The sequence below is a fragment of the Lemur catta genome, chromosome 11 (genome assembly GCF_020740605.2).
Source record: "Lemur catta isolate mLemCat1 chromosome 11, mLemCat1.pri, whole genome shotgun sequence".
NCBI lineage: Eukaryota > Metazoa > Chordata > Mammalia > Primates > Lemuridae > Lemur > Lemur catta.
In genome coordinates, this window is record NC_059138.1 from 49,585,216 (window position 1) to 49,610,605 (window position 25,390).

Here is a 25,390-nt window from a genome sequence, read left to right on the forward strand (position 1 = left end):
ACATCATTTTCCAGGTATTAGAAAAGGTTTAAGGCTGGGCACAGTGGCTTATGCCTGTAATCCTAGCACTTTGGGAGGCCGAGGTGGGAGGATTGCTTGAGGCCAGGAGTTCAAGACAAGCCTGAGCAAGGTTGAGACCTCTGTCTCTACAAAATGTAGAAAAATTAGCCAGTCGTGGGGCATGGTGGCATGTACCTGTAGTCCCAGCTACTTGGGAGGCTGAGGCAGGAGGATCACTTGAGCCCAGGAGTTTGAGGTTGCTGTGAGCTATGCTGACGCCACGGCACTCTAGCCTGGGCAACAGAGGGAGACTCTGTCTCAAAAAAAAAAAAAAAAAAAAACCCAAAAAACAAAAGATCAAATTAATATTACAGACTACAGAAAAATATAATACACTTTTATTCTAACTCTGCACATACAAATGTTTTTCCTCTTATCATGTAACATTGGTCAAACACTTAAGCAAGTAATTTAAGGGAATGCATATTGTTTTGTCACCCGTAAACAATCTTGTCTGGGAATCTGTTATTGTACATTATTTTCTGAGTACCCATTGTGATATGTCCTGTCACTTTGCTTGACAGTGTGACTTTTTTTTTTACAATAATATCATGAAACTTAACTATTTATGATATTCTAATTGGTTTTTAGTAATTGGATGAAGCCAGATGAGATTACATTATTTAAATGTTTATTAATTCTTCTTAGAAGAAAAATATGACTTTTTATCTGTTGCTTTTTAATAGAACTTTGTATGACACTTGAATTTTGGAGCAGGGTCCACTTTGGGCATCTGCTTCTATCAGACATCCTGCTTCCCAATACCAGGAAGATCGTTAGTGCTGTAGTCTTTGCCTACCAAAGCTATCTGACTTTTAAAAGGGGGCAGGAATCTGTGAAAGGAACCACTCATAAGAAACATTAACCCATTTTCCCAGATGTCTTACTTCCACTAGGGGGAATAGATCCACTCACTTATTTTCCATTACTGCAGGCTTTGGCTTCTCCGTCTGTGAAGGCATTTTGCTTCTAATTGGATATTGCTCTGGTGCTGGGAGAACACAGCAGTGAGTAGGAGGGGTTGTGACATGGCTCACTGCCTCTCTGAACCCAGGAGAATACATAGTCAAGCTACAGTTCTCTTAAGGGTCTCCAGCTATGATTGCCTGAGGCTGGAGATATCTGGCTGTACATGCTTAATCCCTGTTGCTTGTGTCATTTCAGGAGGATTTCCATTTTCATTCGGTTTACAAATCCAGACTGTTTGAATTTCCCTTGGACGATCTTCCATCTGGTATGATGTTCATATAGTGGCTTTTCTTTAAAGGACAACTTCAACAATTCCTTTAGTGCTTTAGAACTAATCTATATGTGGGATATTATTAGCCCACATCTGCTCATGGCAATTTTAGAGGGAAAGCCAAGTCATATCAAGAGGGAGAATAAAATGCAAACTGGCCTCATCTTTATAGTGGATGAGTTCGGAAAGATATGGCTTAAGCACACTGAAAGAAAACTTTCATAAATTTTAAGATTAAAAGTAAGGTACTAGAGAAACAATGTTAGAGTAAGAATTGGTCTATATAGATAAAAATGTAAAAATTCACTCTTGGTGAAATGCTGGTTCACTGAGGGATGAACTCAATCATTTCCCCATTTGTTTTCGTCATCTTTTTTGCTTCAGCATTTTAAGAAAAAACTATTCTAGATTTACCTTTGTTATTATTATGTGCTGTTTGCAAAGTTAGTCTTTTCTTCTCATGTATGTTTATGGGTCAGTTTATATATAGACACTGATTTGAGGGTTGCATCCAAGTCTTCACATGACAAGAAGAGCAGTGCACTAATACTTTGGCCTCAGTGGAGCCGTGATTGTGCAGGGTGCATTTGTCTTTGACTTTCCTGAACTCATTCATTTTCTCCTTCTGAAGACAGGGCACACTAAATATCTGGTGTGGAGATGCTTCCTCCCCTATTTAGAGAGCTTGATTATACTAATTCTGAATCTCACTTTAATCTTTGCAACTGCTCTGTAAGATTGATATTATTTCCATTTCATGCATGGGGAAACAGAAGCTCAGCTAGTTTGTCCTTTCCAAGGTCCCACAGCCAGTAAGGGGCAAAGTTGAGTTTTGGATTATGATACTGTGAGAATACACTCTGGGAAAGAGGAACAAGGGGAAATGGAATAAATGCTAGCCTGAGAGCAAATCCTAAACTACTGCTTAGAAAATCACTTAGAAGTTTACATTGTCTCTTCATCAGAAAATGGAATAAGTATTTTCTAATGTCCCTTCCTCTCTGAAATAAGTTTATAACTTTCTTGTTCTCCTGCAGTGCCCCTAAAGAGAAGCGAATACTCTCTTCTCCTGTCTCTTGCTGCCAAAGGGATAGAAGATTTTATAGAATTCACTATTTTGAAAAATCTGCAAATTGGCATTTAGGTGCTTTTACTTCTCACAGACTTTTTAGACTGTTTCTACAGTGACCTTATGAAACTTTTTACAATCCCTATTATGGGAAGAAAATAAATCATGACTAGCTGTATGGGAATAAAGCTACAATTTAATAGGTATTACAGGAAGCAATCAACATTAATTAATATTTAAAGTAATAAATAAAGATCCCCTCTAAGGACTTGATTGTAGGCTTGCTATTGTATAACCTTATAATTTTTTCAAGACTTTGTTCAGGATTCCTTTTCGGTAGAAACCTTAAAGATGACTCGGCAGTTTTGCTGCTATTATTAGACAATGATTTTTAGAGATATTCTTTGAAAACTCGGATCTGTCTGAATTAGTTTCTAATTTTCTTTTCTCATAGAAATTGGCACTGTCATTTTTAAGGTGATATTTGTCTCCCAAGATGACTTATGATTTACCATGATGAATTAGAAGAAAATAAGAAATAGATTAATGTCAAATAGTCAAATAAAAGGCAATTTTTGTGAAATATACTCTATAGTAAGCTTATTTATTTTAGGATAAATAGTTTAACTGGGTTATGCAATATCAGCACAATTATCTTGCTATAGGTTATGTATTTCCCAGAGATAGAAATATGATCAGGTGTTCCCCAAACTTGTTTGCCTGTAGAACCTTTTGTTTTACATGGCACATCTCTCAGGACTAGTGTTTCTAAGAACAGATTTTGGGAAAATCTTATTTCCTGTGGATCCCTTAGCACCTAGTTTTTTAAAATTTATATGTAACGAAATACATAAATCTTGTGTACTACTCAATGAATTTTGACTTATGTACACTTATTTTTAGACAGAGCATTTCCATTACCCCAGTAACTTCCTTTATACCTTTCGCAATCACTGCCTTCCACCTCTGCAATCCCTTTTCTGACTTTTTTTGTTTTTTTAACTGCAGATTAGTTTTGTCTGTTGGAGAACTTCATGCAAATGGAATCATATATTATGTCCAGCTCTCCTTGTGCTTAGCATATGCCTATGAGATTTATGTTGCCAGCAATAGCAATAGTTCATTCTTTTAAGTTACTGAGTATATTTTATTGTATGAGTACACCACAATTTTTTATCCATTCTGTCGATGAACATTTGGGTTGTTTCCAGTTTTTGGCTATTATGAATAAAGCAACTATGAATATTGTTGTACAAGTCTTTGGGGGACACTTATTTCCATCCTCCTGGTAAACACCTAGGAATGACGTTGCTGCGCCATAGAGTGGGTCTATGTTTAGCTGTGTAAGAGTGTTCGAAAACTTTAGCATGTATCAGAATCACCCGGAGGGCTGGTAACCACAGATTGCTGGCCCCATCTCAAGAGTTTTTAATTCAGTATGTCATGGGTGGGTTTTGAGAATTTGCATTTCCAACAAGTCTCAGGTAATGTTGATGCTGCTGGTGCAGGAATCACACTTTGAGAACCACTGTTTTATGAGAAATTGCTGAACCTTTTCCCCAAATGGTTATATTGGATGCTCTGATCAGCACTATGTGGGAGATTTAATTGTGCCACATCTTGACCAGCAATTAGCTGTGTCATTCTTCAGCTGTTCTGCTGCGTGTGGTGCTATGGATCTCATGTTGGTTTAAATTTGTATTTTCCTTATGGCTAATGATGTGTAGTATATGCTTATTGGCAATTAATCAGAATTTTTGTCTTTTTGTTACTGAGTTGTAGGAGTACTTACGTGTTCTGGATATAAGGTATAAGGCCTTGTCAGATATGCTTTATGAATATTTTCCCAGTCTTTGGCTTGCTTACTCACTTATCTAACGGTGTCTTGTGATGTGCAAACATTTTAATTTTGATGAAGTCTAACATCTTTTTTTATGATTACTGCTTTCTCTGTCCTAAGAAATCTTTGCCTGGCCCCAAGTTATGAAAATAGTCTCCAATGTTTTCTTCTAAAAGCTTTATGGTTTTATTTTTTATATTTGGATTTATGGTCCTCTTCAAATTACTTTTTGTGCATGGTGAAAAGTAGGGATTGAGTTTTTTATTTTATCTTATTTTTTGTGTGTGGATATCCAGTTATTCAAACATCATTTGTTGAAAAGTATTTCCTTTCATCATTGAATTGCTTTGATGTCTTTGTCAAAAAGTATTATTAATAATATGGGTCTCTTCCTTAACTCTATTCTATTTGGCTACCCTTACCATGCTTTTTTGCTTATATTAAATTTTGAAGTCAAATATCTTAAATCCTCCAATTTTTTTTTTTTCAAATTTGTTAAGGCTATTCCAGGTCCTTTGCCTTTCCATACAAATTTTATAACCAGCTTGTCAACTTCTACAATTCTTCTGGGGTTTTGATTAGAATTGTATTGAATGCATAGATTAACTGGGTGAAAAGAGACATCTTATCAGTACTGACTTTTCCAGTTCATGGACATAGCATATCTCCTCATTTATTTAGGACCTTTAAAATTTCTCCCAGTGTTTGATCATTTTTAGTGTAGAGGCTGTATTCTTAATAGTTACCTATTGCTGTGTAACAAATTACTCGAAAACTTTGTGGCTTTAAGCAACAAGCATTTATTCTGTCACAGTTTCTGAGAGTCAGCAACCTGGCTTTGGTTTAGCTGGGGTCCTCTGGCCCAAGGTCTCTGGGACTATAATCTCATCCAAAGGCTCAACGGGAAAGGATTTGCTTCTAAGCTCACTCACAGGGCTGTTGTCAGGCCTCGTTCCCTCACCACTTGGGCCTCTCCATAGGGCTGCCTGCCTCCGCACTGCCTCCCTTGGAATAAGGCAGCTAGCTTGTTCCAGAAGAGAGAGAAAGAGAAAATGTTGTGTCTTTTTGATGAACTGATCCTTTTATCATAATGAAATAGTGTTCTTTTCCCCTGATGATATTTATTGCTCAATAGGCATTGAATTTTGTCAAATACTTTTTCTGCATCTATTGAGATGATCCTGTAATGTTCTTCTTGACTCTGTTAACATGGTAAATTGTATACATTTATTTTTTTGAATGTGAACTAATTTGCATTCTTCGATGAAGCCCACTTGTTTATGGTATTTTTTGTATATTGTCAAATCCTTCATAATTTTTTTTGAAATTACATAGGTTGATAATATAAGGTGATTTTCCTACTAATATAATAACTCATTCATGTGAAAAGCAAATACATTTTATCACATTTTGGGACAGTGGTGTAATTTCAAAGCACTTTTCAGTTTATATAAACAGTACCTAAGAATATTGATAATGGCTCACCCTTAGTGTTGTGTAGCATTACTCCCATAGGAAGCACCACATCAGACTCCTTCATGCTGTTTAATCAACCATCAGAGTTTCAGAAAATCTGTACTACAGGGAATAATTGCAGTTTTTCTTTCACTTTGTAGAAAAGTCCTCCCTTACAAGTAATCTAATCATATATCCAGAGATGAATCTATATGCATAAACATTTGATGTATAATTCTGACATGCAGGTTAAGAGGAGTTCAGATTTTCACACCTGCTTCTAAGAGCAGACAAAGCCTGAGATAAATTTGATTATTGGCAAGGGGGTATATTAACTAATTGGAAAAAATTAACTCAAAACTTTGGTGCCCTATAATAATATCTCAATAAATGTGTGATTATTCTACTTATTGCTGCTTTTACTTTGCCGCCCCTAGAAGGTAAGTAATGGAAGTGAAGGTCAAGTTGGCTATTTAGGAGATTTTTTTTTTTATTTCAGGATATTATGAGGGTACAAACATTTTGATTACATTTTATGCCTTTGCCTCACCCAAGCAAGGATTAGAGGCATTCCCTTCCCCCTACAATGCTCACCGCGTCCATTAGTTGTGAATTTACCCCCTCCCAACCCCCTAATCCCTGAAGAAAATTACTACCGTGTGAACACCATAGTGTTGATCAGTCAGTGCCAGTTTGATGGCAAGTACATGTGGGGAGCCTATTGTTCTGATCTTGTGATACCTCACTGTGGATAATGGGCTCAAGCTCTATCCAGGAAAATATAAGAGATGCTAGATCACTGTTGTTTCTTATAATTCAGTAATATTCTGTTGTATACATATACCAAATTTTAATAATCCACTGATGAATTGACGGGCACTTGGGTTGTTTCCACATCCTTGTAATAGTGAATTGTGCTGCCATTCTTGATAAACAATGTGATGGTATTTATAGGAGAAATATGAAAAAGAATTTGAGATAAATTAGAACAAAAAGAAAGTTTGGGATTTATTAATTATAATTAATCACCATATGTTTAGTATTAATATAATATAGTTACTTAGATTAATGTTCTATGTGAGCATTAAGTACAACATTATATATTATACAATTCATAAGCAGGAAGGGCAGGTAAAACTTTAATTGCCCTATATTAAGTAAATCTGGCAAATGCACTAAGTTAAATTAATTTAAATTTAATTTTCTTTTAGAATTCCAACAAGTAAATATCACTCCACCAAAATTCATTTTGAAGCCAAGACCAAAAAGGAGTAAACGGCAGGTATGTGTTCACAGGTATATGTCACAATATTTTAAAACACTTGGCAACTGCTGATGATTTGAATCTACATTAAGTCTCTGTGAGAGGATGAATATTAGTTCAGGTGTTTGTCAGGTGTGGAAAACACAAAGGGCGGCAGATCTGTAGGAACATTAGAAATGGGAACATATTATTTCATAAACTCAAAAAGGATTCAGGATAGTGGAGATACCATGTCTCATCATCATATTATGTATTAAGAGGCTCCTGCTTGTGGCATCTCAAGTTCTTTCTACCGTAGGCCTCTTTTCTTGCCCAGATATGCCCCACATCATGGAATCTTGTATGGGACATAGCCTTGTCTTTATCCCCTTGAAGATAACGCCTTAAGAGTGAATATGTCAGGTTTTAAAGCCTCACTTGAACTACTTTGGAGTCCAGGATATAAAATCAGGACATAAGTTTTATGATTATTCAACTGGATCTTGGACTAGGTAATAATAATAACTGTATATGTAGTGCTTTAAATCAAATGAGGTAGGTACTATTATTCCCCTTTCACAGAAAGAAAACTGATGGCTCTGACATGTGACAGTGACTTACCCAGAATCATAGAGCTGGTAAATTCCTTTGACAATGTAGTATCTCTGGCCGTCAGAATCAAGATGTCATCACCACTGTAGTAGTGGTTTGTGTGCATTGTGGTGGGTGCATAAAACCTCAAAAACACAAGATGAAGGAAATCTGTAGTAAGATCAAGCAGTTGAAGGAACCAGGTATCTTCTTTTTATGACTTTGAAATAAAATTACAGATTTTTATTGTGGATAATAATTGCTAAATTATATTGAATACTTACCACATGCCTGGCCCTATTGTAAGAATTTTAACTTTATTAATATATTTAATCCTCATAAAAACCTTATGAGGAAGGTATTATTACAGTGTTTGGGATTTTGAATTTTTTTGAATTTTGGAACATTTGCATTATACTTACTGGTTCAGCATCCCTAATCCAAAAACCCAAAATATGAAATTACCCTTTGAGCATCATGTAGATGCTCAAAGAGTTTTGGATTTGGGGGCAGTTTGGATTTTGGATTGGGGATACTCAACCTATCTTATTCCCATTTTACTGATTAGGGCAGTGAAGCCTAAGAAGCTTAAGAAACTTGCCCATGGTCATATAGGGTGACCGGTGGTGGAGCTGGGATTCTAACTAGGAAGTCTGGTCTCAGGTGTTTATAATCACATTCGCTCTATATATTGCCTCTCAGAAGCCCATGTGTTCCACAGATTATTGCCATGAACTTTACATATATTGTGAATACCCTACACACACAAATAGATACAGAGACATATATATCTTAAAGCCCAGTTAGATAAAAATCATTATAATCAGGATTTAATTTGAAATACCATTTTTGTGAAGTATTAACTGAGAGAATAGGATAATATTCTTTTGATGTGTTCCTTGAAGTTCTTCATAAATATCTCGACATCCAGTCATTTGCTAAGCAGATAAACCCTTGATCGCTCTTTCCGAAATAGCTGTGGACACATGGAAGTGAGGTGCTATAAAACTGTGTGGCTGATATGGCAACTCTCTGACATTGAGAAAATGTTGGGACTTGTTGGGAAGTTTAGTATATTAACTAGTAAAGTCTCTCGCACAGTTAGCAAAGCAGATCCTATCATCTTAAAAAATCCCCCTCCTTTTTGTTTTTTAAAAAGACTCTTGTCATTGGATGCAATTTACTGATACTTTTTGGTTTCCACCCTCAGAATTATAGTCTGTTATTCCCTATCAACTTAATGTCATAAGAGATTTTTTTAGAGAAAAAAAGTTTTTTAAGTTTAGGAATGCAATTAGCAACAAGACAAATCCATGTGGAACATTTTTTTTTTAGTTTGTTTTACATGTAGCATTCAAGACATATGTATGTATTGATTTAGGTTTGATTTTATACCCTCATCACAAAAATGGCCCTTAGACAAGGGAACCAAAGATTTACTGAAAAAATATGTATTGAACCATGGCATAAAGGGAAATGTTAATTTTACAAACTTTATTTATGATTGTGTTTTAGACTAACTGCAAAGAACAAAGGGAATGGCTGCCTTAGTGGCTCTTACCTGTAACATTCATTGGTCATGATTTTGAAGGTGGAGAATATTTGTTGTTGAGCAGGAGCAACCTAGCTGTAGTAGGTTAACCCAAGACTGCCTGAGGGTTCTCAAAGCTATCCTAACAAAGCCCCCTTGTCATGTGGAGGATGCCCTGAACTGTAGCAGAGGAAGGGCATGTCTCATTCCCAGTTTGGAGATTGTAGAATATAGGTACCAGTCACCTCACTCCTGGTACCCTCTCGGAGATACTCAGGACCTAATAAAACTCAAAGAATACTCTTCATGTATTACTGTTTCCAAGATATACTGTTAAATGAAAATAGCCTGATGCAGAAGATAGTAAAATAAATGAAAGTACAACATAAAGTATATATTCATATTTAATTTTATATGCATAAATATTTCTGGAAGGAACCAGTAACTCGCTATACCCATTGTGAGGGAAGGAGTAGGAAATGGGTAGATATGGGGGAGACAGAGGTGAGAAGAAACCTTTCATCCTATGCCTTTTTATACTTCTTTAATTTTTTGAAATGTGTAAATTTATTACCTTAAAAACTAAGTAAATTGAAATTTTTTTTTAAAATGCCAAAGGAATAAAAAGGGAAGTTTTGTTGATTTCTTAGGTATTTTTTAGTTTTTCATAGCCCAGTTTAGAGGGCTTATTTTGGTGCTATTTCCTTTACTATGTTGCAGCTTCGTCGATATCCTCGTAACGTAGAAGAAGAAACCAAATACATTGAACTGATGATTGTGAATGATCATCTCATGGTAGGATTTACTTTTGCTTTTTTAACTTGTCCATGCCTAGAGTAAAACTGGTGGGTGCAAAAATATGTTTAGAAGACACAAGCCCATCAAGCTGCACCCTGGGGAAGGTATTTGTGTAACCAAACACATTTGTTAACCAGCGGCAACCTGCAAGTAGGAAACATTCTTAGGTGGAAGTAACTAGCAATAATTTTTGAGGTTCCAAAAATATTTTTGTGACTCATAATGCTAATAACTCTTTGAATTTGCTTGATTAACATAAGTACTAATATTTGAATCTCTAATTACTAAAATGACAACGTTTAAGAAAAGTGGAAATTTCTATTTTATATTGAAACAGTTAAGTGAGGCACCAATTATGTGCCAATTTAGTTTGCAATGTACATCTTTATCCTAGTAAAAGCAATTTTTCTCTTTCTTGCCACCCAAAAAACCATGTGGAAATGCTCACATGGCTAAGCAGTGAAGATTAGGATAAGAATTTAGCAAAACTTCTTTCTTGTTGAGTCAAATTATTTCAACCCATAGTATGTATATTCAATTCATGGGCATGTTGCAGTCAGTATGGTTACATTGATAACACAGCAGTGAATTATAATGCTAATTGTTCCACGTAACCAGAGTTTTAAACTAAAAATGTTCAAGTGATGCACATTGCTGAATTTTACTTAATTTCAAGTACAAATGCATTTTAATTTACTTTGAATGATTTGAGGGAAAATGTATCATTTATTTATATATAATCAAATAAATAATGTTGATCTTTAGTATTGCTCATAATAATAATACAATCAGGATTGAGTGCTGCTTCCTTGGTCAGTCTAAGTTTAAGTTTTATTGTTCTACCTATTTGAATCCAGTGAATGTTACTGTTCCCTGGGATTTTTATAAAATAAGCTATAAAAATACACATTGATACACATTTTGAACACTTCAGATAGTCACAAATTCATATGTCTATAGACATCTGTAAACAGGTAACACAAGTGAAGTGAACCAGGTAAGTATAAGACAATAGGAAGGAGTGAGGTCTATGGTGAAAGGGAAGGTACATGGTGCCTAAAGGGAGCAGCTGCCTCTCAGTACTTGCCAGTTATACCATGTGGGGATGCCAATTTTAAGTGAGGCCACAAATGATGATGTTTTTCCATTTTTAAAGTACTATTGAGGCCAAACAAAAGATATATACTTATGTGGTCCACATCTAGCCTATAGGCCACCCCTTTGTGACCTTTATCTTAGGTTAAGTCTTGTAGAACTTACAAATTTTATACTTTTAGCAGTATTCACTTTCACTTTTTCTGGCTAGATTCCTACTTAGATTTGTGAGTCTTGCAATTCATAGACAACTTTCATATATTTTATCATTTTGAATAGTAATCCTGATAAAAATAAACCTGTGAAATGGAGTATGTTTTACTTCAGCTCACAGATGAGTAAACTGAGGCCTCAAGCTTTTAAGAGCCTTGCCTCAAACTACACAGCAAATGAACTTGGTCTCAACTTTGACATTTTTTACAGAAAAAACATTTTTTACATTTTTAGGAATCTTTCAATTATACCATGTTTTCTTTGCTGAGATGATTATTTCCTGATTTCCTGATAACTTTGAAAGCCCTTCACTTGTTTTCTTTCGCTTTCAGTTTAAAAAACATCGGCTTTCTGTTGTACATACTAATACCTATGCGAAATCTGTGGTGAACATGGCAGATGTAGTAAGTATCAACCCGATTCAATATTGCCCTAGAGGAATTTGATCTCCTGGTTGTTAATAGAATGATAATATGGTTCTTATATTTTCACTGCTCTAAGTTTCACTTTAGCCAAGATATTCTAAGTCCCTGGTGCCAAGTAGACTTTATTGACTTTGATCTCTGGCTGGGAAGAGGAAGTGGTGAAGGTTATCCACAGATTTGCCTGAAATTCCTTCCTGTGTTTTTTATACTGTAAAGACAAAGGTTGAGCCATATCCTCCCCCAGAAGATACTCAGGGTGCCTTTTAGTGTTGGTGAAACAGTACTATAGTTGTGCCTTTTTCAAGAGTGTCTGGTGCTATGGCAATGATGCAACTAAGTAATTCCACTGTACTTCCATATTTTCCAAATCTTCCCTCAACAAAGCTGTGCCGGTACCTTCTCCACAAATTTAATCAGAGCTAGTCAGGATGTACTGAAAATAAAAATAATAAAGAGAAATCGTTTCATATTTTGCTAGGGGAACCAAGCACGTACCAATTCTTTTTCCAGGATGCCGTAAAATGGAGTTGGGGGAGCCTTGAGTAGGGTGCAAATATTTGTCAAAAAGGGATCATTTGTTTCTAAAAAGCACTCTGTTCTTTGGGTATAACTCCTAAAACAATTTGATTCTGTTACTCAAGGGAAATTAGAAAAATAATTTTATCTCCCTTAAAAGCAGTAATGTTTCCTACCTTTAACTAAAACTCAAGAAGTTCCCATGAAAGGAGCTTTATAGTCCTGTTCATAAATGATTTAACTTTACCACATGTACAGCTGATATGTTCATTTTATTAATATACTAGATATATAAAGACCAACTTAAGACCAGGATAGTATTGGTTGCCATGGAAACCTGGGCGGCTGACAACAAGTTTGCCATATCTGAAAATCCATTGATCACCCTACGTGAGTTTATGAAATACAGGAGGGATTTTATCAAAGAGAAAAGTGATGCAGTTCACCTTTTTTCGTACGTAACTTTTGCAATGATTTATCACTTTTTTTGGATTCCATGTTGAATGCTCTGTTACTTGTTACTGAAATGTATCCTTTCTACTACATAACACAGTTAGGATTTGGCATGGCAGATACATTTGGAAGAAGTTTTAAAGTATAGATCCTTTGAAGTTGTCATGAAAATTTAAGAGATTTAATTCTGATTTATTTTATTACCTCATACCTGTTTTAATTTTTCGAGAGATTTAATCAGAACATTTACTGAATAAAAGTACTACTAATACTCATATAGCATATTCTTAACAACAGATAAATTATATTCTTTAAACTTGCCGTCTTTTAAATGTTTACATTTTCTCTGTCTTTGTTTCTCAGGTGAGAGCTTAGTATTTCTGGAGTTTACTTTTAATTTTTTTCTCACTCTTAGAGTTTTTTTTTTTTGTAACATACATATTTATAATTGCAAATTATATATAGTGGCATTTTTAAAAGTTATTGTCTAAAGTGAGAGCTACTGAAGAAATAAATGAAGGAAAGATGTAATTTGAGGGCAACTTTTTATTTTCATATAATTTCAAATTTAGAGAAAAGTTGCAAGAATACTGCAAGAAAATTACATATGTCATTTATCCAGATTTATCAATTATTCACACTTTCTCTCATTTTTTTTATGATTTTCTTCCTCCCTCCTTCCCTTCCATCCTTCCTTCTATCCGTTGATATATCTATCGATTTTTTTTTTCCTGAAGCTTTTGAGGGTAAGTTGAAGACACTTACTGTGCAGTTACTACTGAATACTTCAGTATGTATTCTCTAAGAATAAAGGGATTCTCTTATTTAACCATAGTAAATTATTAAAACCAGAAAATTTAAAATCAACACAACACTTTCATGTCATTCACAGTCTATATTCAAATTTCACCAGTTATCTTTTATAGCTAATTTTTCCCCCATCCAGGATCTAGTTGAGGATCACACACTGCATTTAATCATCATGTCTCTTTAGTCTCCCTTAATCTGAAAGATTTCCTCAGACTTTATCTGTTTTGAACTTAATATGTTTGAAGAGTGTAGACCAGTTATTTTATAGACTGCCCCTCATTGTGGGAATGTCTGATGTCTTCTCATTATGAGATTCAAGTTATGTATTTTTGATACCATAGAAGTTATTTTTGTCTCTACTCAGAGTATATCATGTCAACAATTTTTTTAATAAGTACACTTCAATTTAAATTATTTATTATGTGGGAAAACATCCCTCACAAACCTTTTTCTTTGGTTATGTGTGGAAACAATTTTCACATTCTTCCTTTCATGAATGTAGTGTGTAGAAATGTTATGTATATTGAGAAAATAAATGTGGTACATTAATAATGACAGGTGCTATGGTGTTTGAGCTGTGAGCAGTAAGCATTTTTCATTTCCTTTTCTAAAAGGGGAAGTCAATTTGAGAGTAGCCGGAGCGGGGCAGCTTATATTGGTGGGATTTGCTCGTTGCTGAAAGGAGGAGGCGTGAATGAAGTAGGTGTGAACATCTGTACAATACCAAGTGGTATGATGGCTGAAAATGTTTTCCTAATATTTAAGAGTTCATTTCTCAGTATGCCACATAACTCCAGATATTAGGTTGTTTTATTAACAATCAATATAGTTACTAATACTATAAGTGACCAGAGGACAGGATAGGGAAATAATGGAAGATAATATGTGATAATTCTGTTCATGTTCTACTCAGAACAATTTCCAGAGTAGGCTATTTACAGATTATATAGAGAGAATCTTTACCTTCATTGAAAATAGATCCTATTTATTACTTTGAACGATTTTCCAGAGAATTGGGCAATTCCTTGAAGCATTGGGTTGTCACCTTACAACCTAATTGGATATTTTCTTCTTTCCTCAGTATTTGACAACGTTTTTGGGAAGGAGAAATAGCATGAGTTTTTCAAAGGATTCCCTTTACTCCTAATGCACTAAACATGATATAAGTGATCTAAAAGAAAAATACTTGAATCTTTGGAAGGCTACGAAGAAAGAAATACCCTCAGTTTTTGTTTCTATTGGCCAAAGATCATCACTACTTGCTGTTACCCATTCCATTTGTTTTTGAAGCCACATTCTATTCCATTTGGAGGGAATCTCAGGAGTGCAAGTAGACACATAAAGATGAATAAGTTGCAAATAATTTTTACACATGTATTTTTATTTTGTATTAACTAGAAGAATGTTTTAATCATATATAATAATTAAGATTTTCAGGAATGTCACTGGTGAAATTTGGACTCAGAATTAGATTTAAGTTACCAAACCCAAAAGTTGATGATTCACTGGCTTCTGGTCTTCCCTATAAGGCCTAATCAAACGTGGGTTTATTTCTTACTACTTCTTCCCAACTGCATGTTCAGCTCTAGATACAATATGTTTAGCCTCTGTTAAAGAAAATGTTCAGAAATTTCTTACTTTCAATTATATTGTGACATTTTTCTCTGGCCCATCTTAAGTGAAATACAATTTGCATTTACATATATTTTCTTTCTGTTTTTCAGTTTGGGAAAACTGATTTAATGGCAGTTACACTTGCCCAATCATTAGCCCATAATATTGGTATTATCTCAGACAAAAGAAAGCTAGCAAGTGGTAAGTTTTAGTACATGTGTGATTTAGTTGTATTTAAAATACACTATCTGGAAATGTCTTGGCGAATGAGATTCTTTGATTCAGATTCTTACAAGAATGACCAAGTAAAGAGCTAGAGCACAAAATACTGTCTTTAAAAGTAATACAAGGGAATATTTACATTATACATGAAAATTTCTTCATGTATAATAACCATTTAAAGCCTGGTAAGGGCAGGTGCAGTGGCTTATGCCTATAATCCCAGCATTTTGAGAGGCCAAGGCAGGACTGAAGCCAGGAGTTTGATACCAGTCTGGGCAGCATAGCAAGATCCTATCTCTAAAAAATAAAATAAAATAAAATAAAATAGCCAGATGTGGTGGTGTGTACCTATAGCCTAGCTACTTGAACTACTGAGGCAGAAGGATCTCTTGAGTCCAGGACTTTGAGGCTTCGTTGAGCTATGATCGTGCCCCTGCACTCCAGCCTGGGTGACAAGAGTGAGACCCTGTCACTAAAACCAAAACAACAACAAGCTGGGCGTGGTGGCTCATGCCTGTAATCCTAGCACTTTGGGAGGCTGAGGCAGGAGGATCACTTGAGGCCAGAAGTTCAATACCAACTTGGGCAACACAGCAAGAACCCATCTGTACAAAAAATAGAAAAATTAGCCGGGCATGGTGGCTACACGCCTATAGTCCCAGCTACTTGGGAGGCTGAGGCAGGAAGATTGCTTGAGCCCTGGAGTTTGAGGTTGCTGTGAGCTATGATGATGCCACTGAGCTCTAGCTTGGGCAACAGAGTGAGACCCTGTCTCAAAAGAAGAAAAACAAAATGAAACAAAACAGAACAACAAAATCTATGTAATAATAAATTCATCATTGAATTTAACCTAAAAAGGGGCAAAATAAGCCCAGTTTGGTGATTTTAAATGGTCTAGTAGAGAATCCTAGGCATATAGGTTTCAGGCATTCTCTTTTATCATGGTTTATTTAAAACATTTCTAAATGTGGCCACAGAAGTAGAACTTCCCTGTCAGGACCAGACCTGATAAAAAGCCTAGTAAAATACCCTGGTAAAATATGCAAAGTTTAGCATCTGGGAAGAAGATCTTCTCCCAAATAGGTGAAGTTATTACTTCACCATGAATGGTCAAATACTATCTATTTGGAGTAAAAATTTGATTATAAACATTTATTTCATTATTCTAGTAATATTATAAATATGATTTTTAAAATAATACTATTGCTATTTATAGAGTACCCGTTATATGCCAGATGATTGAATGCCAGTATTACCTACATCTAGGTCTCATTTAATTCTCAAGATAATTCTACAAGGTACTCATTTTTAGTCTCATTTTATAGATGAAGTGACTAGATCTTAAAAGGATAATTTCTCTCAGATTATACATATATTCAGTGGCAAGCCCAGGTTTTTTGTTTGTTTTTTTGTTTTTTTGAGACAGAGTGTTGCTGTGTTGCCCGGGCTAGACTGAGTGCTGTGGCATCAGCCTAGGTCACAGCAACCTCAAACTCCTGGGCTTCAGCGATCCTCCTGCCTCAGCCTCCCGAGTAGCTGGGACCACAGGCATGCGCCACCATGCCCGGCTGATTTTTTTCTATATATATTTTTAGTTGTCCAGATAATTTATTTCTATTTTTAGTAGAGACGGGGTCTCATTCTTGCTCAGGCTGGTCTCAAACTCCTGACCTCGAGTGATCCACCCGCCTCGGCCTCCCAGAGGGCTAGGATTACAGGCGTGAGCCACCACGCCCGGCCAAGCCCAGGTTTTATTAGATATTTATGATTCTGAAGCCCTTCTGCTTAACCAAAATCCTAAACTGCCTTCTGCCAGAAGCCTTGGTGCAGAGGCTTTTAAAAATGGACAAGAAATTTTAATAATTCCGATAAAGGCCTGTGTAACTGGGTTCTTACAATTGTGCCATAAGTTCTTCATTATTTCATTGGTAGTTGGTTTTCTTTCATTTAAGTCATTTTCAGTGGTTTAAATATGGCCATTTGTTAAAACATCAGAAGACTTTTCTTTCAGTAAAAATTATATAGTCTTGATAGGTTCAAAGTATATTTTTGTGATACATTGCAGAAAAAACTTCAAGTGTAAGAAGAATTAGAAAGCAGGTATTACCTTTTAAAAGGTATTCAAGGAACAAAGTAAAGATAGTATTTTGAAAATAGAAACTACTGTGGCTGTGTTCACCTTATAACAAGGCATGTGTATTCATGTTCCCTTAGGTGAGTGTAAATGTGAGGACACGTGGTCCGGATGCATAATGGGAGACACCGGGTGAGCCACTTCTGTTTGAAAATAACCCCCTCTTCCTTTCCCTGCTGTGCATTGTCTTCTTAGGAATATGACACTCGATAACTTAGTGCATGGAAAATCAGCACAGGCATTTATGAGAAAATCAGAAGTAAATATTCTTAATGGCCCTGTATATAAAATATTTTCACAAAAATAGTCTTTTATTTATGAAAACGGTTGATGTCAATTAAATTAGTAGACTTCAGAGATTTTTTTTTTAGCCTTGAATCTAACCTAGAAATATGAGAAATGAGGAACAACTTTGTTTTTGATGGCATACCTACTAATTCTCTTTCCTTTTATCTCCTTCAATTCTAATTAAATGGGTTATAAACAGTAGTGTGCTGGTAAGTTGACTCTCAAAAACAAAAATAAGAAAACAGCCTGGATTTGTAGCTTTCTCAGATTTCCATGGTGTAAATACTCCCACAGGGGCTGATTTCACACCATCGCTGATGGCTTCACATTGTGGTGTCACTGAAAAAGGCGTTGGGAAGAGCACTGTACAATCTGCTCTCTTGAGAACAGTTTTCATTTTCATACCATCCTACCCGTCACACACTGTGAGATATCAGTTCTTGCCTTTTTGGGGTCTAAATAAATTTGATAATCAATCCTTTTATTCCTAGCTTCTCACGACTGCCCTACTTTAACCTTTGATCATCTTGTGCTGTTACTATTTCGGTAACATTCCAAATACTCAGGCAACTTGCAGACTCTCTCTCTCTCTTCCTGAGCCCCACTTCCATCATCATCACAAAGGTGTAAAGAATAAAACAGCAAACACTTGTACAGCTATTTCCTATTATGTAGCTTATAAAAATTAAAATACTGCCTACCTGGTTAAATCCTCCTGTGTTCTCCCTTATTGATCCCCAGCCAAGGTAACCACTATCTTCAATTTGATTCAAATTCACAGGTCTTTCTTTATACATTTACTGTTTATGTGTTTGTGTGTTGAAGTAAAACATAGTATTGCTTTGCATGATTTCAGTTTATTTGAAAGGCATCATAATGTATGTAGTCTTCTGTGATTTGCTTTGTTTGATCAACATGATATCTGTGAGATTTATCCCTCAGTTAATATGTAGCTCTAGTTTATTAAATGCTATTTGCTTGCTAAGAACTTTTGTGTCTCCACTGTCTAAAGAATAAGGTTCACATTCTTTATTCTAATACATATATGTCCATAACCTTTCTTCATCCTAGTTTGCAACCTTGTTTTCCCCTACTATTCTAGCTTACCATAATTGTACATGAGTTTTCACCTTTCTTGGTTTGCTAACTATAAACCTACCTACGTAGATTTTCAGCTTCTTAAAAATTTGTGCGTTATAACTGTAAATAAATCTCCAACTTCTTTTGATTTCCCCAGTATATTCTCTTCATCTGGAATGTCTTTCCCCTTTTCCTCTAACCATATTTCTAACTATCTGAGATTTTTATAATTTTTAACTCCTGCATTATAATTTTATTCTATAGGTATTAATTCTTATGCTTCCTCTGACCCAATAGTTGTAAATTTTTGGGGGATTACGTATTACACTAACTTGTGTTGCAGACCTCACATCATAATCCTTTCTACACACTTGATTTTCAATAAATATTTACTGATTATATTTGAATTTTGAACTCACAGGATATGGTATAACAAGGAAAATAAGTGATAGAGGGAATGTATATGCAAGTATGTATTTAAAATATTTTTCAAAATATCCTTGGACTTTCTGTTCAGTAATGAGAGAAAATGATAAACATTCTTGTCCTGTGCTTGCAATTTCCCAGTAATTACTAAATTTCTTTTAAAAGCTATTTACTATATTTGATTATTCTGATTATTACATTTTTTATAGATAATTTTCATAGCAGTAAGCATAATATACAGAGAAATCAAATGGCTACCCTTACCTATGTATAGCTGTATGCATTGAAACTCTTCCTATAATAAATAGATGCATGAGAGAGAAAAGCACTTTATATGCAACTTTTTTTGATATAACACTAAATTTGATCTATGCCAAATACCACCTAACAGCACTAATTATGGACATATGTTTCCATGGGTACATTCCCTCCCATTTCTGTTTTCTAAAGTTCCTCTGTACTGCTAAATGTTGGAAAGCGTGGTTGAAATTAATACCTTCAGTCCTATTTAAAAGTATAAAAACTAAGATTTTTTAACTGCATACAATACATGCGCTACTCCATAAAGCAAAAGTTGTGGGGGCAGAAGCAGGAGAGAGACATGATACCTGCCTTCAGATGCTTGAAGGGCTATGTTAAGGTAGAGGAATAAGGCTTATCTGATACAGTTAAGAACACAGAACTGTGTGTAGAAGTTGTAGGAAATAAGATGTGGCAAAATAAAGGAAAGAGCAGTCCACAAATTTCAACTGTTTGTGTACAAAACAAGCTTTCCAATGGGGGAGTGAGTTTACTGTCACTGCCAAGTGTTGGTGCACAGACTGAGTTCCTTCTACCTGTGCTGTGAGCTGGAGGCTGGGCTAGGCTGTGACCCCTGAGGGCACCTGTGGTGGTGGTGGTGGGGTGCCTTTGTAGGAGGCCAGAGGAGACTTTGACTCCTAAGGGTTCTACACTAAGGGTTAGTGATTTTTTACTTTGGCAGCAGGGAACCATCTCAGATTTTGACCAGTAATAAGGAAAGGAGCTTGAAGAAAGCCCAGTTTAAATTCAATGACTCTGGCAGAGATATGTAGGATAGATTAGAGGGGAAGGTGATTAAGACATTGGGTGGGATGTAGGCATTGGAAAGAAAAATAGCAGTAATGTATGTAAGAAACTTTTCAAATGAAGTTTTTTTCTTGTTTAAGAAAAGCAAGTTAAGTAAGTCAAGTAGTTCAGGCAACTTAAACCCACATTAGCTTTACAAGGAGAGTTTGACATGAAGCACTTCAAAAATGAGGTTAGGATAAATAATCATTATAAATTCCAGTAACTGATAAAGGAAGTATTAACCACTGTGTGAGAAAGAAATGGTGATATAAATAGACACAGTCTTTGCAGGCTAGTGGGAGAGACTTTATAAAAACTATTCATTATTATTTTAATTGTTTTTTCCATTTGATCAAAGTTCAATGTAAAACAGTTTTTGAAAGATGTAGAAAAAATTTTTATTGCTTTTTTGACATGATAGGTAGGTATATAATACTGCTAGATTTACGCCAGTATTTTTTCTCTTTCTATTTTATTATTGTTTTATAAAATTTGGTTCCTATTGAATATTTATTTTTTTACTTAACACTATATATAGTCAGCATTTTTTAGTCTATTCTTCAACAGTATGATTATTAATGATTACATGGTATTGTATTATTAATACATCGGTTAACAGTTCTCTCACTATTGAACATTTAGGTTATTTTCTTGTTATTGCTATTATAAATTGTGCTATCCTACTTATCTTTGTTCGTACATTTTTGTGCACATGGCTAATTATTTCCTCAAGAAAAATTTCTACAAGTTAGAAGCATTAGATCTAAGAGTGTGCTCATGTTGAAGGTTCTTAATGCATATTGCCAAATTGTTCTCTAACCAAGTTCCTTTTTTCTTTTGACCTTTTATGACTCTTTTGGCATACATTTTTTTTTTTTTTTTACAATCTCAAACTTGAAGACAAGTTGCAAAATTAGTAACAAAGAATCTTTTTGTCTCCTGAATCATAAATTGCTAACTTGGTGTGCCCTATCATTCCTAAACACCTTAGTATGCGTTTTCTAAAAAAAAGTATATCCTTCTACATAACCACCATACAAACAGTAAAATCATCTGATTCTTAGCCTTCATTTGAGATTGTCCCTGTGTTTCAATAATGTGATTTACAGCAAAAGGTTCAAGATCAGGCATCACATTGCATTTTTGTCTCTTTAGCCTCTTTCAGTCTGGAACAGTTCCTCAGTCTTTCTATGACTTTCACGACCTAACATATTTATAGATTATAGGTCAGTTGTTTCATAGAATTCTCTACAGTTTGGATTCTAGCCCAGTTCTAATATTTAGGAATGACCCATTATGAACTAAATTTTTCCTGACTTTCCTTGATTAAAATTACAGGTACTGTACATGTGTGTTTCCTCTGAATGCATATGCAAATAATGAACATCCCATAGTCACTGTTAGTCAGCAAATCAACAATTTAGAAATACACTGATTGAATAAAACTCATGGATTGTATATAAATGTTGTGCATAAGTAAATTTCATTTTAAAGAATAATATACAATTTTAACAAAGTTCAGTTTTAAGACTAATTCACAAGCAAGGGAGACAAGTTTTACCCAGCTATTGATTTTCTTCTCTTATAGCTATTATCTTCCTAAAAAGTTCACCCAGTGTAATATTGAAGAGTATCATGATTTCCTCAATAGTGGAGGTGGTGCCTGCCTTTTCAACAAACCTTCTAAGGTAATAAGTGTGATCAAGAGTTACTAATTATCAAATTTCCAGCCATTGAATCTTAGAGAACTTTTCAACTTGGCCTATAGGTACATATTGTAAGTATGCTAAGTATCTGCATTTTCAAAGTCGGCTTTAATGTTAGTCATTTTGGGCTATTTTGATGGGGATAGAAAGCAAGTAGAAATAAGAGTGTTTCTGTCTGAAAAGTTTCCATTTTCTTTTTATATGGTGAAATGGTGAGTCCTGAGTGAGCATACAAAAATGGTTTTATTTTACCTTTCTTTTTCGTTTTCTTGATGCTTTTTTTTTCCCTTTGGTTACCTAATCACAACTCATACAGGGAGGAAGGGGGGCGCGAATCTCCCTTCATCACTCTCTACTACTGCCTTTCAGAATTAGCAGTGTGATTAAAATTATAGAGGCTTCTCAGTTTGTAAAGCAAGACTTCTTAAAGTGGAAAAGGAGAAAATCTTTCTGTACTTGGACTTTGTGCATAGGCTTTTTACAAGTTGCAGGGCATCCTCTGGTTACTGACTAGAAAGCAGGTCTTCCTCCTGCATTTTGAAGCCTTTGCATGTTAAAGAATGCTTTGTCCTTGTTAGTTATGTGAACTATGAAATGCTTCTGTGCACCACAGTGATACTTGGCATTGCCTTTGTAATTTTACCTCGTTTCATTCTCTGTTCACTCCTGTGAAATTCAGGAAATGTGTCATATTGCATTGAAAAGCAAACTGACAATTTTAAGTCTCTGCAAAAGCTTGGAAGAGATACTTGAACTAAATCACTGCTGCCATAATAATAATACAAGTCTTTCTACCAAAATAATTGATTATTCTAAACCCAAAGTAAGGGAATAAATTTGTATTTCATCTGGATAAGTTTCCATTCTGTTTTTTTTCATTTGCCATGATCACTTTCAGCTGCAAATGAAATACAGAGAAGAATTAACTCTTTTGTAGGAGAGGAGAGGGTATTTGAAATCTGGTGGAGGTTTTTTATTTGTTTGTTTCCTTTATTTTGTTTTTTTTCTTCTCTAGTGAGTTATGAGTGAGAGAGAGAGAGAGAGAGAATCTATTTACAGGTGTTTGTACACTTCCATTCTATAATATGTAATCTTTGATTAACTTCTGAATAACTATCATGTATCTGGAACATAGCAATTATTTACTGTTTACTAATTTTGCCAGTCACCATAGGATAAATTATACTCAAAAGATAAAATTAATGGAGAGTTAAAAAATAAAACAGACCTAAAATGTGCTCTTGGACAGGCCAAAAATAGCTTTGATCTCTGGGAAAAATTATTGTTGCTGCTCTCTGCAAAGCTATGTTAATAGGAGGAGCTATATTTTATATTAAATAGATCAATGGATATATTAGTTTTTGTGGTGCTTTCCTCATTGTCTATGAAATAAGTTTCTGTTTCAAAAGGAGATATAGTTAATAAAGGGCTTTTCACAGATGATTAAACTTGATCCTCACAACAATTTTTTGATGTGGATGAATAGCTAATATTATTATTCCTGTTTTAGATAAAGTCTCTGGGATAATAAGTAGTTTTCCCAATATAAATAGTTGAGCCAAGATTTTAATCTAGGCATTCTGACTCTAAATCTCTTGCCTACTATTTGAAATGAAATTTTAGGAATCAGTCTGGCTTTGTTTTGGGCAATAGCTAGATCGTCTTTTATTTTGGTGACATTTACCAGACCCTACCTGGTATGTACATTATATATTTATATAAATACGTATGTAAAGCTATATACTGTGTATATTAAATATGAAATAGAAACAGAAGTAGACACTTTTGTTCTGAAGTTCTAAGTTCTAAAGTCATACTTTCTTGTTTAGGAAAATAAAAATATATTTTGGAATGACTAGCTGGTATGACAACGTGTGGCACTTACGGTCTCTCACAGTCTTCGATGTTGATTTTTCTACATTTCCCTTTATTTCTTCCCACAGCTTCTCGATCCTCCTGAGTGTGGCAATGGGTTCATTGAAACTGGAGAGGAGTGTGACTGTGGGACCCCTGCTGTAAGTGTTTCGACACATGATGATGGTTTTTAGCTAATTCAGGGTCATTCCATTTCCACACACTGAGACGTACAGAGTGTCATGCCTAGACATTTTATAAGATTATGGAAGAAAGATTATTATTGTGAATTTGTATATTTATTTAAGAAAATATGCTGGTACTTTCAGGAAAACGACACCACTTACTGATGTTTTGCAAATGTTTATATTCCTTAGGAATGTGTCCTTGAAGGAGCAGAGTGTTGTAAGAAATGCACCTTGACTCAAGACTCTCAGTGCAGTGATGGTCTTTGCTGTAAAAAGTGCAAGGTAAACGTTGATTAATGACCATTTGACAGAAAGAAGGACTTACTAGATTAAATCATTAAGCCTAATAATGAAACTAGTATCTAACACGTATTAAAAGACTGAGGGCCAGGTAGTTTACAGGATCCTCACTAAAGCTTGTGGGGTGTAGTTGCTATTGTTATTTCCATCTAGCAGATGAGGACACTGAGGCTTGTAGTGGTTAAGTAGTTTGCCTAAGGTCTTACACCAGGTGAGTCAGGGAGGTCTAGGGCCGGAACCCTCTGAATCCAGAGAGGCTGTCCCTCCATACTGCCTCCCTGAGGAGCGTGCAAGTTAAATGAAACTAGGTGTTACTAATCTTTGACTGATGTTTAATTTTCTTTGTAAAGCCAAGCAGATATTCAATAGATCTTTTTTTCTTATTTCTCTGCTTAGTATATCTCTTGCATTAGTTGTTAAAGGAGCAAGAGTATACTTTCAGGCATGGTAATACCTTGCTTACATTATTGTGCATGAAAGTTTTAGAATGCATCTTTACACACTTTATTTATTTTCATTCTCCCACCCAGCATCCTGATACCCGTCTCCAAGTATTTAAGCCTTCACATCAAGACTAATAATTATTTGGGACTTACCTTCTGTAAAGAAATCAAATTCTTTTTTTCTCTTCTCATATAAAATCTGGTATAATATTCTACATTATTTCTAAGGCTTAATATCTGTCTCTTCCTCCAGTCTGTACATTCCATGGAGCAGAGCTAGGCACCTACACAGTAATTGGTACAGGTTCTCAGTAAATATTTGTTGAATGAATGAATAAATGTGTATGGCACTCTCTTAATGATGATTTTCTGGTTGGGTAACTTTAGTCTAATGAGTTAGAGGAGGATTGAATGGGCAACTATCACAGTAAAAGTACTGTGTGCCAGAGATTGTGCTAAGCACTTTTAATTTATATCATCTTACATCTGAATTTCTCCATCCTGGCACTGTTGGCTGGATATTTCTTTGTTGTGAGGGTGTCTTGTGCATTGTAGAATATTTAGCAGCATCCCTGGATTTTACCCATTAGATACTAGCAGCACCCCTCTTAGTCACGACAACCAAAAATGTCTCCAGCCATTGCCAAATGTCCTCTTGGGGGCAGAATCACCCTTGGTTGAGACTATCTTAACCACTCCCATAGCAC

At 35.1% G+C, this 25,390-nt stretch overlaps 1 protein-coding gene across 2 annotated transcripts in view; it reads left to right on the forward strand.

Annotated features, from left to right (window-relative positions):
• ADAM22 (ADAM metallopeptidase domain 22) overlaps positions 1-25,390 on the forward strand; it is a 209,559-nt gene that overhangs the window by 131,318 nt on the left and 52,851 nt on the right. For both annotated transcript variants that reach the window (XM_045564912.1, XM_045564913.1), the window contains exons 7-17: positions 1,225-1,294; positions 6,876-6,946; positions 9,750-9,824; positions 11,468-11,539; positions 12,364-12,530; positions 13,954-14,038; positions 15,064-15,154; positions 17,390-17,441; positions 21,781-21,880; positions 23,842-23,913; positions 24,130-24,222. In XM_045564912.1, the coding sequence (XP_045420868.1) occupies positions 1,225-1,294; positions 6,876-6,946; positions 9,750-9,824; positions 11,468-11,539; positions 12,364-12,530; positions 13,954-14,038; positions 15,064-15,154; positions 17,390-17,441; positions 21,781-21,880; positions 23,842-23,913; positions 24,130-24,222 (948 nt within the window). The remainder of the gene's footprint in view (positions 1-1,224; positions 1,295-6,875; positions 6,947-9,749; positions 9,825-11,467; positions 11,540-12,363; positions 12,531-13,953; positions 14,039-15,063; positions 15,155-17,389; positions 17,442-21,780; positions 21,881-23,841; positions 23,914-24,129; positions 24,223-25,390) is intronic.